Source organism: Harpegnathos saltator, unplaced genomic scaffold (assembly GCF_003227715.2).
Source record: "Harpegnathos saltator strain DR-91 unplaced genomic scaffold, Hsal_v8.6 scaffold53, whole genome shotgun sequence".
NCBI classification, from domain to species: domain Eukaryota; kingdom Metazoa; phylum Arthropoda; class Insecta; order Hymenoptera; family Formicidae; genus Harpegnathos; species Harpegnathos saltator.
This window is the reverse complement of record NW_020230349.1, coordinates 455,024-470,608: the sequence shown is the minus strand read 5'-3', so window position 1 is coordinate 470,608 and position 15,585 is coordinate 455,024. Positions and strand designations below refer to the sequence as shown.

Below are 15,585 nucleotides of genomic sequence, written 5' to 3'. Positions count from 1 at the left end.
ATAAACCACAAGTCAGGTAACACAAGACGTCTTAGAGTCGTGCCACGAACATGTTCAAAAACTCCGCAGCAGGTATTCTAGGACGTTCTGAGCATATGGAGGGTAAACTCGAGATGTTTTGCGCTAGGAATAACAACAATAACGAATACAAGTTGATTCTGTTCACACGTAGAAATCAATGACATGGTATTAGTATCAGCTCACTGTGATAAATGCCTTCTTGACATTTGCCGTGATCGTATTATTTCAGATCGATGGAGAATCGTTCTTTTTCATTGAATAGCACAAAGGTTGATCTATATATTGCGAGTCGATCGATCGTTTGTATTGATTGGCGGAAGCCAATTAGACGTTAATTGTACGAGTGATCTCCGGAGGATTTGTAACGAGTAAAAAATGAATTATTTATTACAATTTAGAATATCAACATGTACACAGGGTACGATACATAAGTGGTTTTTATATTATATACGTACCAGGCGCAATATATTAAATAACATACATTAACAAACTATCGCAATGCACACGAGATGTATCTCAGAAAAAATATATATTTTTCAATTATCTACACACATATATAAATAAATGAATAAATATATATATATAAATATATTTATTTATTTATTTATATGATATAAATACGTAATAAATATTTTGTATTACAATGTACAGTGACAATTTCTATTGCACTATTGCGAATCTCGTGTATCATTTCGACGTATAATCGCGGTGTACCAAGATACCGTAAATTTATATCCGTAAATTTAGATCGGACTTCTTTTTCGCATGTACATACCAACTCGAAATATGTACATATAATTGACGTAACCAACAACGTGGTGAAAGAGGTCGGAGAGTGTACGTATTCTACTTCCAGTATCTAAAATATATTTTTCACTTCAGTAATCCACCAAGATCTGAGATTTACGAATTACGCAATGCAGTTAGGCAATTTACGCAATCTACGCTAAGTTCGCACAAGATTTATCAAGCACTGCATTGCGTACCGTAGAGTACTCTGTACGAGGGAACGCGAATCAACAACAAACCTCCCGAGGATAATACATTTTCGTGCAATGTAAATTATTAGAAAAATATAGTACAATTATTTGTATTAGCGATAATAAAGAGATTCGTTATATCATTTGTTCATAAATAACAATCACGTTTGTTCACGCGGAATGCGCATTCTCGTCGCGCTTTAAGATGCAGCAATTTGTTTCCAAGTTATTCTCACGTGAAGCGAAAGACTGAAAATTAAACAACCTTTTTCGACGCAAAACGAATGTCGAGAATGCAACTAAAGATCAGTATGTACAATCTTGTAATCCGAACTCGAAGTTATTATGCGATACTTTAAGAGAGCATTCTGAATTTCAATTAGAAATTTCAACGTTAGCCTTAGAATATGCTGTAAAGATATACGATAATTTTGAACTCTGTGTATATGTGTGCGTGTGTACATACACACCGAATAATTCATTTTAGTTTTAACAGACAATGTTCTGAGAAAACGCTGTACTTAAAAGAAAAAAAAAAAAAAAGAGAAAAACAAAAAGATAAAATAACACATCTTAGAATATGTCATATTTTATGTCAAAATATCAGAATAAAATATCGAGAAAATATTCAATTTTCAATGATCTTGCATCAATATTTTTGTACATAAAATGATGAATGGAATTGATTTATATCAAACAAACTACATAATTCTATTAAAGAAACTAAGGCTTTAAACTTAGCTCCATTAAAGAAACTAAATATCTTATCAATACTACTATTTTGCCTTCTTTCATCCAACTTTTAACTTTTATTTTGAAAAATACTTTTGGATATATATATTTTGGAAATTTCCCATGAAAATTAAAATGAATCACCTTGTATGTGTGTGTGTATATATATATATGTAAATAAATAGAATAAATTAAAAAGTTAAGTTACCACGCACTATATTTAAATCGTCTATAATCCTCACAATCGCACTTTGTGAATGTATTCACATATTATATGAAAATATGGGACGTTTATAGAAAGTTTTTCAAGGCACTGGACATCCAAAATGTGTTCAGGTCGCTGTAGTATTTGTAAAATATTGTGTGCATATGTATGCGCGCGCGCATGTGTGTATATTTATATATTTGTATATATGTATGTACTTGTTAAATCGCATATAAAAATATACAAACGTGCTCTTGGACAACAAACAACCAGAGCGAAAGTGTAAGTCACCCTATTTTTAAGGATTGGATTCTTACGAGATTCATATTTCTCGATACAAGAATAACTATGAACGTTCTATTTCACACAGATAATAAAGTGCTATCTTTAACTTCATATATAATAATATGCGTTTCGTAGGGATACTTACGGACTGATTTTGACTGCTCCATTTCAAAATAAATATTAATTTTTATCACCGTAATGAAATAAGAGGCAATAAGTCGAAGAAAAGAAATATTTGCTCTACCCATGTACTTTCGATCTTATCCATAGTTTCATCTTATCCATGGATAAGGATAATTACATACAGACTTAGTGCCTCTTATCTTGTTACATAATTCATCTCTGCATTGATATCTTGACCATCCAAATATACTTGGAGTTACGAAGTGAAGGAGTTATCTAAAGTTTCGAAATATCTTATACTAACAGCTTGAACAAGAAGACAAATTTCGTCCCACGCCAAGTCTCACCACATCGTTCTCGCTTGCGCTAATTTGGCGATTTTCATGTCGTCTCTAAAAGCGCAGATAAATTGTAATAAAATGTAAAGATATGATTGCGCAACACAATCAAGGGGGAAGTTTACCTTGAGTTCAGATGCCAGATAGAAAAAAATGGTGTCTATATTTGTGTTATCTTTGGCTGAGGTCTCCACTATGTGTAAAACTTCAGGCAGATATTCGCACAAAGCTTCAGCCTCCTCTTTTTTCACTTCTCGCAGATCTTCCAGGTCGCATTTATTACCTGATAAAATGAAAACAAATAGAATTAATAACACATTGCTATATAATAACATATTACTATATGATAGTAATTATAAACATACAAATGACCATACCAACTAAGACTAATAACACATGTGATGAAGTATATCTTCGAACTTCCTCCATCCAACGTTGCAAATTCAAGAATGTCGATCGCTTTGTGATATCGTAAACTAAAATATATTTATACTTTAAGAAAATATTGCTTGCTACTTTCAGTTAGTGATGTATTATTTAAACCAGTGGTACAATATAAGTAAAAAAAAATTATCTCCTATATAGCTGATATAAAGAATGCTGATCCATGCGCATACCTATGATTACTCCATTTGCAGATCTATAGTAACTCTGAGTTATTGTACGAAACCTTTCTTGCCCTGCAGTATCCCATATTTGTAGCTGTCCACAACAAAAAGAACGATTGTAATAACTGTTACGATTTCAAGTGAAATATTTCAACTGTGTATGTAAGATGTCCTAAATTTGCTGAGATATTTTGTCTGCGAATAAGAATGTACCACTAATGTATTGATTACGAAAACATCTCATCAACAGAATTATGAAGCCCAGGTTGAACAAACAATCGCTCAGGCAACATAAAAGACACCTGAAAAAGACATCCTATTTTCCAGATACTTTTTTTGATATCTTTAAAGCGTATTTTAAATATTTATTGTATTATCTAAATAATTCTCGCCTAGGTTAGGACACCAGGTTGAACAATTCAAACGTTCCTCTTACCTTGACCCTCTTGCCGTCTATCAGCACGGTCTTCATGGAAAAGTCGACACCGATGGTATTTCCCTGGCGTTCGACATATGTGCCCGACTTGAAGCGCTGCACCACGCAAGTCTTGCCTGTACCGCAGTCACCGATCAGCACAATTTTGAACAGGTAGTCGAAGTTCTCGTCGTTCGTGCTCACCATCAAATTGTCGGGGTCGCGGTACGACATTCTCACCGACAGGTACGCGACGACGACGACGACGACAACAAGGATCAAACATTCGGGATGCTGCACTTTCTGCGACACATACTCTCTACACCATCATTACTCACCGCCACCGTCTCCTCCTCAAGCTTTCCTTCACCTAATTGCGTCCATCTTGGTTCATCTTTCCGCCCTACTGCTTATGATATTAGCTATAACTCGTACAAACTTGTAAGACTGACAAAGAATACTCAACTTTGCGGATGTCTTACCAATTAACAAATTAACAATTGCTCAATTTTCGGCTAGTCGCATCGTTTCTAATTGTGTTTTTTATGACTGTTAATTTAATCCACAGAGCAAGAATGCATTCAAAGAACATTTTAACACTTCATCGTCACATTAAAAAGAATTGATAAAAATCGAGCAGATTTCTATTGTCCATAATAAAACTTTGGGATAAACAAAAAGAAAATTGTGTCATAATTATTAACACACATATACGTGCGCACACGCATGTATACACATTAATATTATGCGTATTATTACATATTTACTGAAGCAATGGCTGTACAGAAATTTTTTATGAATTGCAATAAGATAGTTTGATCTCATTTATTACTTTTCTCATAAATGGAAAAGATTCTTACACATTAGAAAATATATTTCTAAACAAATTAGTTTGAATGTCACCATTTGATCAACCATTATTTCCAAATCGTCACTGTAAACTATTGTCATTGATGAGACATTAAGGTTGCAATACAATGATACAAAAAAAAATCTTAATTTCTTGACATAGTAACAACAGATCTTCTATTTTTCAAGAACATGATCGTATGGCTTGCCATACGACCATGTCCAAGTCAAGTTTTTATATGTTAATTTAAAAGACCTAGAAGTAAATTGCTAAACATATATATTTAACAATTCTTTCTTAGATACACAACTATAGGACCGCAAGTTACAAGAAACCTTAGCATTACTTCTTAGAACTATTGTCCAGATGTAAATTTAGACAAGCCTTCCAGTAAGCTAACATATGCAGAATGTTCATAATTTGTGCTTAAATGAATCAATTTATCTGCAAATTCGTTAGAAACACCCTTTTCCTCGAGGTAGTTCATCAACAGGTCGTACAGATACTGTAAAGTACAAATTAAAACTTAATTTAAGAAGTTCCTGCAGTATTTCTTGCATGAGATTTTATAGAATATTAGAATATACGGACATGAACATTAATAAACAGCTCATAAGAGATAAGCGATAAAAAGGGAGCCTAACATTGCGAATAAATATAAAAATATGAAAAAGTCTATACAAGACTGTTAAGACAAGTGTTTTACCAGGACATTAAGAAATTAAAATATAACTTTGTCGCATTCTTATTTCAATAAATTATGATAGTCACAATCTAGTTTGATAAGAATGTCTATAATATCCCAAAGATCAACAATCAAAGCTGCCATTATATATCGGCATCTTGTACTCAACACTTTGGGAAGTCAATTAATAACAGATTAATACTTACACCATCGACAATCTCACCCGCTACACAGTATACATTCTCAGTGTGTTGGCCCTTGTACAGTGTGATTTCATCGATACCAAAAATGTCATCTATAAATAAATGCAAAGTTATAACAAGAAACTCAATAACAGTTAAATCAGTATATTGTTTATACTCAGTCTTGACACAAAACATGAATCATCATAATTTTAGCTGATATATAAATATTACATACCATAATTATCATCAGCACCTGATGCACCAGGATGATTGTTAAAAGAACACGTAAAGCTCAGAGTCTGATCACCTCTAATTATATTTACAATAAAATTAGGTTTGCTCTTCATTTCACCGAGCTCTATTCCATCCTGACGAGGATCTACTTCTGCTTCAGTATCAGCATCTACTGTATCTACTGTATGATTTACATTAAAGGAAATATGAACCCTGAAAGAGACATCAAACACATGTTACAAGTCAATATATTAAACTCAAAATATATTAAACTCAAAGCATATACCAAATATAGTGAATGTCAAAATCCATCTTACGTATCAGAACCATGCTTTTTCTCAAGGGTAACTTGTGCACCGTTAAGAGACACTGCGAAATCATCTAATTTTGTGGGTATCGTCTTTAATTTCTGTGCTTTCTTCTCTGCTACAATTTCCTCCGCTAGGAATTCTACCAATTCTTTCTCCGCTAATAAAAAAATAATACAAATGACCAATAAGGAAATTGATTAAAAATTAAACCAACACGACATAATGATTTAGGGTGATAGATTTCATCACTTTGGCAGCGTGCATGAACAAATAAACAAGTAACATCTATCTCGCAAATATTCATATGAAAGGCACTGGCAAATCACTACCTTTTGTATGCGATTTGCTGTAACATCTCCGGGAGTAGAAATTGTCGTGCTGTTTTATGAGAGAGGTGAGAGGTGCAGTTTTAACGATTTGCCGGCTCGCGCACATGTCCCATAACGTTCGGGCGGATTGACTGCGAGTCGTTACGATGCCGTTGGATGACGACAGCCCACGAAGAGTCGAAGCGCGTAGCGCATTTCTCACAATACCATTCATATTGCCGAAGAAAATCGGATGACGAAATTCAGTGAAGCGAACCGGTGGAATGAGAAAAGACGTTCAACAAGAACGAGATAATTAACAATGGTGGATTGCTCCAAAACGCCCTCTTATCCTTTTCCGGTATACAATTGTACTACGTTTACCGGATGTCCCATCTAGAGACCGAAAGTTCCCGCCTGCAATTGGTTTGTACTTGCCAATCGGATTTGTTCTTCAATGATCGACAAAGGCTGCGTTCCGAAATTCACTGCCAGTACTGAAAATCTATAGTATACGTGACACAAACTATGTATTTTCAGTACTGGCAGTCGATTTCGGAACTTAGCCAGAATGTTTTTTAATAGCGAATTCGGTCGCTCGCACTGGTGCACACTGAGTGCGATTAAGGTTTGTTCATAGTCCATTCTTATATTTAAAATTGTTTCAAATTTTCACATCTTCATAAACTTCTTAGTCAACAAACATCCGTACGGATGTTATATAAAGCATTCTACTAGCCAAGAAATATTCGAAGATGTATTTAAGACGTTCTTAAATGAAAAAGGTGGACTATGAACAAGCCTTATTCGCATTCAATGTACACCAGTGCAAGCAGCCGAATTCACTATAAGTATCTATGGCTGCATTCAGCAGACTCAACAGTTGGACAACATTACTAGATTTTCCACCGAATCTTGCTCCTGATTGGTAAATACTTCTGGGTCTATGAAGAATCTAGAAGAATGCTCCAATCACAGACAATAATCACTAAGCGCTCACTGATCACTTTGTTCTACTGAACGCGGCCTATACCTTTTCGTACACTTACGTGTACGCAAGTAGTTCAAGAATAGAGCTCCAGTGGTGCGATTCTGTAACTCGTTATTGGAGTTAACGACAGTTTCGTTATTGTTGCGCAGCTTTTCTACGGTATACAAAAGCTGCGCAACGATAACGAAAGTGTCGTTATTGGAGTAACGACACTTTTGTTATTGTCGCGCAGCTTTTCTACGGTATACAAAAGCTGCGCAACGATAACGAAAGTGTCGTTAACTCTAATAACGAGTTACAGAATCGCGGTACAGGGGCTCGATTACTGACGGCGTGCGAATGAAATGCGTATGCGAAAATGTACGGTTCACGTTACATATAATATAGATTTTCGCATGCGCATCTCATTCGCACGTGTCGTCAGGAATCGAGCCCCTGACGGCGTGCGAATGAGATGCGTATGCGAAAATGTACAGTTCACGTCACATATAATATACATTTTCGCATGCGCGTCTCATTCGCACGCCTTCTCTCTGTCTGATATCTGGATTAAAAAAGGATCATTTGAGGAACACGGGCCCTTCATGTTGATCATTAGGCGGGAAGACGGGGGAAGACTTTGTGTGACATCGACGAAGAAAGACGCGAGGAAGAGTTTCTACTTGTATCGATAACAATTCGCAATCATGTATAAGCTGACGGAAGGAGCATTGGATGTAAGTTCATTGAAAACATATCGACGCATGTTTTGTATCATATTATATAACATGTCAATTTTTGTTTTAGAAAATTATGAATGGCATAGATATAGAGAAACCGGTGATTCAGATATTGGTGAGTATTGCGACATTGACAATTCGACTGACTTTGTTTCTCGAGATTGAGTTTGCGAGATTTATCAGTTCCGAAAACTGGAGGCTATACTGTGTTTTAAAGAAGTAAATTTTAATTGTTACATTGCAGGGTCATAAAAAGCTGACCAATTCTAATTCTGACCGGTACAGATTGCTTGTATCCGATGGGCTAAGAACAAACTCCTTTACTATGTTGGCCACGCAATTAAATCATTTGATCTCAGACAATACCTTGTCTGAATATACAGTCTGCGAAATATCAAAATATGCTCTGAGTTCAGTAAACAACAGTGGCAAGGAAAAGTATTTGTCCTTTTATGTCATATATTGGATCATGCAAGAGTAGTTTCAGTCCAAAAATTAAGTTCTACTTTGTTTATCAGACGTGTAATAATAATCCTGGATGTCGAAGTGATAGCTTCTGGTGAAATGGTTGGACGTAAGATAGGAAACCCAGTTAATACGAGCAGATCAGAGCCTGAAACCTCTAAACCGAATATATCTGCAGCTGCACATCAACAGAGTAATAAATATTTATGTCAATTGCATTTAGAATTAGTTTTACGCACATATACACGCGCACACATATATCATACTTTTACCCATATATGATACATAATACATAATAACTTCATCCAATATTTATACGATGCTTGATGATATTTTGAACTTCAAATTTATTTCTGTTTATAACAGATGGCAGCGCTACTAAAAAAAATAATTCAAGTAATCAGTCCTCTTCTGACATATCTACCACTCCAATTGCAGCATTAAGTCCTTATCAAAACAAGTGAGAATACTATGTGTAAAATATTCATAGATAGATACAAGTAGAATAATTACATTAAAATATTGACCATGGCAATTTACTGCTGATTTTCTCAAATATATATTTAAGAATAACAAATCTTTTATGTATAATGACTTGATTTTACTTAGGTGGGTGATCAAGGTACGTGTGTTGACTAAATCTCAGATCAGAACATGGAGTAACTCTCGTGGCGATGGTAAACTGTTCAATATGGAACTGGTCGACGAGAGCGGTGAAATTAGGTGCACCGCTTTCAATAATGCTTGCGACAAGTTCTATGACATGATAGAGGTACGCTCACTGCTGCTATTACGCCCGACTAAAATCAGTGAGCATTATATCGGTACTTTTCTTTGTTGAAAGTTGAAAATGACTGAATGTTTTGTTCGTGTAGGCCGGGAACGTTTACTATATCTCACGTTGCCAGCTGAAGCCGGCAAACAAGCAGTTTAATACGATGAAAAATGACTTTGAGATGAGTATGACCAACGACACAGAGGTTGTGCCATGTCACGATAACAGCGAGGATATACCGACGCTGCAGTTCAATTTTTCCCCTATAAGTCAGTTGGAAAACATGAAGAAGGACGATATGATCGGTAATGTTATATCTATTGGAAAAACTATTATCCTGTATATTCATAGAAAGAAAGTCGTTGACTGCATTCGGTAGAAAAAGCAGCTTGCTGCGTTCGGTAGAAAAAGCGCTTTGTGCTGCGCTGCCAGTACCATTGAAATTGTAAGATTTTCTGCTAACTCTTAAAGGCTTTTCCAATATGTTTATTAAATATTGATTATTTATTGCAACATACTTTTAATATGCTGTTTTGCTCAGAAAACATGTTGAAAAAGCATAGGTTCAACATATTGTTCAAAGAAATATTCATAATATAGAATACCTTGTTCTATTTTTGCTAAACGCAACCAATATTTAATTTTTTAGTTTTTTGTGCGTTAGAACTTTTAAATTTGTAATAATAAACATCGATCGGATTGACAAGTTAAAATAATACTTCACATATTCATAACAGATGTCCTGGGTGTTGTTACAACGTTCGGCGAGTTGCAAAATATTGTATCGCAAAAGACCGGTAAAGAGCATGTAAAAAGGGACATTAATATCGTCGACGACAGTAGTGTGACGGTAAATAATTTGTCGATATTATACGACAATCCTTACAATTTACAGTAAATCCTAGATTTTACTGTAAATAACTGTTCATCCCTTCGATTCTTCATCAGGTGTGCGTCACACTATGGGGGAAACAAGCGGAGGATTTTGATGCGTCAAATAATCCGATCGTGGCTATTAAGTCAGCTCGCGTCGGCGAATTCAATGGCGGCAAGAATTTGTCCATCGGTGGAATGGCTATAATTGAAAAGGATCCAGATCTCCCGGAAGCGCATAGGTATAATAGAACACGTAAAAGTTTTAATATCATCCTTCATTCGTGCGCGTACAAATTGTCTCCTGTGAAATGCTTGCGCTTGCGATTCGTATGAGTAATAATTGCAGAGGGGAGGGAAGAAAGTACCGTTGCAATACCGTATATTACTGTTTCTTTTAAAAGGTAACTTTACCGACTCTGCCAGTAATACAATAACGCGGGTTCGCACGACATTTCTCTATGTTATACGCGCGAGGTACATTTCAGGTTACGCGGATGGTATAGCGCAGGCGGCCACTTGGAAAACGTCAAGTCGCTGTCTAAAGCGGGCGGTGCCGGTGGCGGTGACATGAACGCGCCGTTGTACACCTTCCAAGAGGCGACCGACGCAAAACTGGGCGAGAAAATGGACGCGGCGGATGTATTCTCGGTGACAGCTACCATAAACATAATTCGTGTGGAGAATTCAATCTACAAGGCGTGTCCGCTAGAAAGTTGCAAGAAGAAAGTGAGTTGCGTGCGATACAGATAAGTTCTCCTATAAGAGCAGGTACGTTTCAGATTTCGAAGGGCACGCCCTGACTTTCGTTCGTTGCAATTTCAGCTCGTCGATCAATCCACAGGAGTATTCAGATGCGAGAAGTGTAACAAGGATTACCCAAACTTTTTGTATCGCCTGCTGGCGAGTGTGCGTGTCAACTCTCCTTATATATTGATTTTTATTGTTCGTTATCTAAGATTACCGGAATTTGCTTCGTTTTTTGTATCATAACGGTTTCTTCAGATGAACATTGCGGATGCTACGGGCAGTCGTTGGATTACCGCTTTCAATGAAGAAGCTGAGAAGATCTTGGGTATGTCAGCGCAGGAATTAGGCGAATTGAAGGAGAATGATAACGATGCTTACATGCAAAAGTTTGGCGATGCGAGCTTCAAGAGGTTCACGTTCGGTGTGAGAGTGAAATCGGAAGTTTTCCAGGTAACCGAATCTAAAGTGCATCTTACCGAGAGTTCTTCACCCGTACGTTTTCTTCGTCGAATCTTTTTTGTTTCGCAACGCGCAAATATTCTGAGTTCAGCGTGTGTCGCACTTAAAATTTCCTAGTTTCAAATATTTCATGTCGTTTCAGGATGAAATGAGAATGAGGCACACCTGTACTTCAGTCTCTCCGCTGAATTACAGAATCTACTTGGCACATCTGCTGGACAAAGCCTCCAAGTTGGCGCACATCGAAAAATTGGAAAGCTAAAAAATTTGATTTATCGTACAAAAAGAGGGAATAATGAGTTCTTTATTTTAAATTATGCGATCGGTATACACTGTTTGAGACACTTTATACGCGATTATTTCTATTTGTTCCGGAGGTGTGGTTCCAATTCTTTATTTTCCTCCCTCTCGTTAATTAAATTAAACAGATAATTTCATTCAAGATGTTATTTTCAACCTAAAAGAATGATGTATTAGCTTGAGATTTAAGTTACATCGCATTTATATAAGCTGTCGATGCCATTATTTAAAAGCGTTTATAATCGTTATGTAGTAGAACATTTGGTATGAACGTCTCGAACATATTATGTTAAGGAAAGATATAATTTCCAACGTATTTGAATATGTCTGTGTGCATTGTATCTCTCTTACACTTTCAGCACGATTATCACAAAATAAAAACCAATAATAAGCGAGAAATAAACTCAATTTACGCTCCACTCTCAGTATGACATTCCCAATGCGTCAGAATGCGTCGGAATGTGGAATCCGCGACGAATAGGGAAGAAACGAAGGACGTACAATACTTGATGGTTTATTATTTGCCAAGAAGTAAAATACACAGGCATTTGTTATAATGGTACTGTCGAAGAGAAACTTCTTTTACGACGGTATCATAAGTACATCTAGCGACATTATATCATCGGTACTAAAAAGAGAGAAGCTGGTCTCGTCCCATTTTTTTTCCCTTGCTTATCGATAAACTTTACAATTTACAAATGCTCTCCCATGCGCCGTTCTCGTCTCCTCGTCAAAATTGTACCCACGCCGCTCGATTTGGGATTGCCTCGAGTGCTTCGAAGATTGCGGTCCACGACACCTTGCACGTCTGCACGGTGGTCCCAAGTATATATTTGTGTTCTCGCACTCGACTTCGCAGTAAGTTATACGAGGAGGTGGCTCGCCGCACACCTCCGCACGTTTTTCCCGAGGTAGAGAGAATCGATCAATGAAACGAGTCCCGACCGACAAATCGGCCGACGATTAGGATCAATCGCTGCTTTATTAAGTTCTACGTAGGATCAAGGATCAAAAGTGGACGTTGGCGGAGAAAGGCACGCGAGCCTCGGAGTCGTCGATGTCTCGAATGTTAAGAAACAAATTACACTTGATCACGAAGGGAATATTAGTCAACACGTTTCTTCTCTCGACAATTTCTTTAAACGGCATCGACAGTAAATGCGCACAATTGAGAATCCGCATGTTCGATTCGATTATAGATTTCATCCCGTTCCGTCTCGACGCATGAAAATTATCTTCTAGTCGCAGATCGCGAGGCCACGTATCACATTGTCGGCAGTTCCGCTAACGTAATCGTTAACTTTACGACTAACTATGCAATTAACTACATTGAGAGATGCTAAATTGTTTCACGAGATCCGTCTGCGGATCCGTCAAATGTGCCGCCAGCTTCACGGAAGAAAAAACATCTCTCCCTTTCTTAAATTATTTTGGTAACTATAAGAAACCGCGACTCCTCGCGCGCGCAGCATTCTCGCTCGCTCGCTGAGCATCACTTTGTTCTCATCGTCCTTTGCCGACTGCCGAGGCAACTCCGCAAGGACATGCCGACATGCGAACGTTTATGAAGAGTACGGCTTCCTCCCGCTCAACCCGGGCTTTCCCTTTTTTCCCTCGTCCACTTTTCATCCCTCACATTATCTTCGTCAATATCATTATTCTCTCGCGTTCACACAATCCCTCTATCTCTCCCACTCTCTCTCTCTCTCTCTCTCTCTCTCTCTCTCTCTCTCACGCTCACGCACACACTTATACACATTCTTTCTTACCTCATCCTCCTCTTTTTCTCCTTCTCCGTTAATCTTTAATCATCTCTACCGGTCTATCTATCTAATTGCGTGTCTATACATTATCCTTATGTGTTTGAATAAGTTTTTTTTGCAACGTGTGCTTACCACATAGACCTGCAGATTCGATATGACTTAACAAGTTTGGATAAGGGGACAAAACGGTAGGGCGGTAGGGGGAAGGATAATACTCCGTAAAATAAGTACGTAGTCTCGCAATAGGCGGTGATAAACAGTAACGACGAAGTAACAAGTACAATATTGCTCGATCCCGTATTATATTTATATATATGTAGATGTGTGTATATATATAAATATATATACATAAATATATTTATTTTTATGTATTTATATATATTTATATATATACATATATATTTACTCGTTTATTTATATGTATATATATATATATAATATGTATATTATATAATAAAGATACTTCACTCTCTCTCTCTCTCTCTCTCGCGCGATCAGAGTAGCTTTTTTGCGACTCTCGACTCTCTACCAGGAGCTATGTTAAGAAAGAGCTCACCACGTTCGCTCCCTATATATATATGTATATATATATATATGTATGTATATATGCATATATATATGTATATATATATATATATATGCAAATAAATAATATATGTATACCGGCCGTTGTGTTTCCGCCGCATTACTTTCCAACAAAAGGTCCATTCGGCCAATTCGAGATCGATCCTTGTTCAACGTGTCAAAAATGTGTCGTGAGAACGTTCTTCCATATTATACAGAAAATAAATCTTGAAATTAATCGAGAATAAATGGCACGATCACGATATCGTATATTTTCGAGCTTGATTATTTGCGATAATTTAGCGACTCGTCATTCTCACCGTAAGGAAAGTCGACTTTAGCATAGAGAGCCGGTCTGTCGCTGAAAACCAATGCTGCGGAAGCAGGACAACATTCCGCGTGCGTACACATATCTATTTATAATTATTTAAAATTTTTTCTCGACGTGTAAGTGATCACTATAGGCCTAATGATCTCGCGTCGTAGCACATGATTTTCCGCAATCTCTCCCTCTCACGCACACTTGGGTTTTATTTTTTCCCCTTTCTCTCTCGTTCAAACTCTCGTTCAGACTCTCTGACTCCTCTTCTAGAGCACGTTCGTCCGGCGAAGCGTCGTTCAAAGGGCATTTTTCTTCCTCTCCGAGAGAAAGCGAAGGACAAGCGAAATCGAAAAGGCTACGTGTTTTATTTGTGCTCCTCCATTCCTCACCGGGCGCGCCGCCCGAGACCGACACCCATTGGTTGTTTCTGCTCGCTTCTCTATTATTATCTACTCGTTTTTCAAAAATTTTATAAAAAAAAAAAAAAGAACAGATCGCATCGTCTAACAATCGTGTCAACACCCGCATTACCGCTCGTGACAACAAATCACGCGACACGTCCTGAATCTCTAGAGTACAGTGCGCTAAAAAGGATAAGGTCGCGTCCGTACGACGACGACGACGACTGTACACGCGAGGATCCTGATAAAAACGATAAAAGAGCGGTCATGCAATAAGACATCTCTTCTGTCTTCATTGGCTTCACTTTACAGTGGCGGTAATCGTCCGGGGCGGGAGGGAGGAGGAGAAGAAAAGACTCCCGTCTGGATATTATTATCTCGTAATTGTGTCGAGCGAGATAACAAGAATATATCCATCATACACTACGAGAAACATTTTCTCGTCGTACTCCTGTTTTCTACGTTAAGACCACCATGGACACCGTCGTCATGATCGTCACGACTCGGGATCCGCCAAGGATCGCATCGAGAGTACCCACAAGTATCGACGATTCTCGAACTCGCGACGACTGGTCGTCTCCTCCCCTTCTCCTCCTCCTCCTCCCGCTTCTCTTTCTTCTCAGGATCTCTCTCTCTCTCTCTCTCTCTCTCTCTCTCTCTCTCTCTCTCTCTCTCTCTCCCTCCCTCCCTCTTTCCTTTTTCTTCGTACAATTTAACAAGGTATGCACGTCGTCCTCTCGTGTGTAAATACAGTAATGTACAATCTTTCTTTGGAGTTAAACCTTACTGTGATCTCGGCGCGAATGGCGCAAAAAGGGGCATCTGGGTAAAGGGGGAGGAGGGGGGTAAAGGCAAGGGAATAACGGACAGGGGAATAACACCTACGCTCTACGTTGTTTGTTTGTGTGAGTCGAGTTTTAAAA

The 15,585-nt window shown here is 37.6% G+C and overlaps 3 protein-coding genes across 6 annotated transcripts; 1 reads left to right on the top strand and 2 right to left on the bottom strand.

Annotated features, from left to right (window-relative positions):
• Positions 1-1,932: 1,932 nt before the first annotated feature.
• Positions 1,933-4,236, bottom strand: Rab19 (RAS oncogene family member Rab19). 2 transcript variants are annotated; one of them, XM_011154277.3, is made up of 6 exons: positions 3,912-4,236; positions 3,729-3,844; positions 3,302-3,386; positions 3,062-3,160; positions 2,810-2,967; positions 1,933-2,738 (listed from the first exon to the last, which is right to left on the bottom strand). In XM_011154277.3, exons 1-6 carry the CDS (start codon positions 3,991-3,993, stop codon positions 2,646-2,648), a joined length of 633 nt encoding a protein of 210 aa, XP_011152579.1. In that variant the 5' UTR covers positions 3,994-4,236; the 3' UTR covers positions 1,933-2,645. The 2 variants fall into 2 exon arrangements, with proteins under 2 accessions (XP_011152579.1, XP_011152578.1); XM_011154276.3 differs by having other exon boundaries at positions 3,729-4,230.
• A 583-nt stretch (positions 4,237-4,819) lies between these two features.
• On the bottom strand, positions 4,820-6,632 carry P32 (complement C1q binding protein P32). The gene is made up of 5 exons (XM_011154275.3): positions 6,302-6,632; positions 5,979-6,129; positions 5,663-5,874; positions 5,449-5,537; positions 4,820-5,062 (listed from the first exon to the last, which is right to left on the bottom strand). Exons 1-5 carry the CDS (start codon positions 6,513-6,515, stop codon positions 4,913-4,915), a joined length of 816 nt encoding a protein of 271 aa, XP_011152577.1. The 5' UTR covers positions 6,516-6,632; the 3' UTR covers positions 4,820-4,912.
• A 984-nt stretch (positions 6,633-7,616) lies between these two features.
• On the top strand, positions 7,617-12,020 carry RpA-70 (replication protein A 70). Of its 3 annotated transcripts, none has more exons than XM_025303068.1 (14): positions 7,617-7,631; positions 7,830-7,987; positions 8,058-8,105; positions 8,235-8,428; positions 8,509-8,648; positions 8,822-8,915; positions 9,065-9,227; positions 9,331-9,535; positions 9,968-10,080; positions 10,179-10,345; positions 10,592-10,832; positions 10,929-11,012; positions 11,109-11,303; positions 11,455-12,020. In XM_025303068.1, exons 2-14 carry the CDS (start codon positions 7,958-7,960, stop codon positions 11,572-11,574), a joined length of 1,794 nt encoding a protein of 597 aa, XP_025158853.1. In that variant the 5' UTR covers positions 7,617-7,631; positions 7,830-7,957; the 3' UTR covers positions 11,575-12,020. The 3 variants fall into 3 exon arrangements, with proteins under 3 accessions (XP_025158853.1, XP_011152575.1, XP_025158852.1); XM_011154273.2 differs by lacking the exon at positions 7,617-7,631 and adding an exon at positions 7,726-7,741; XM_025303067.1 differs by lacking the exon at positions 7,617-7,631 and having other exon boundaries at positions 7,787-7,987.
• The last annotated feature ends 3,565 nt before the right edge of the window (positions 12,021-15,585 follow it).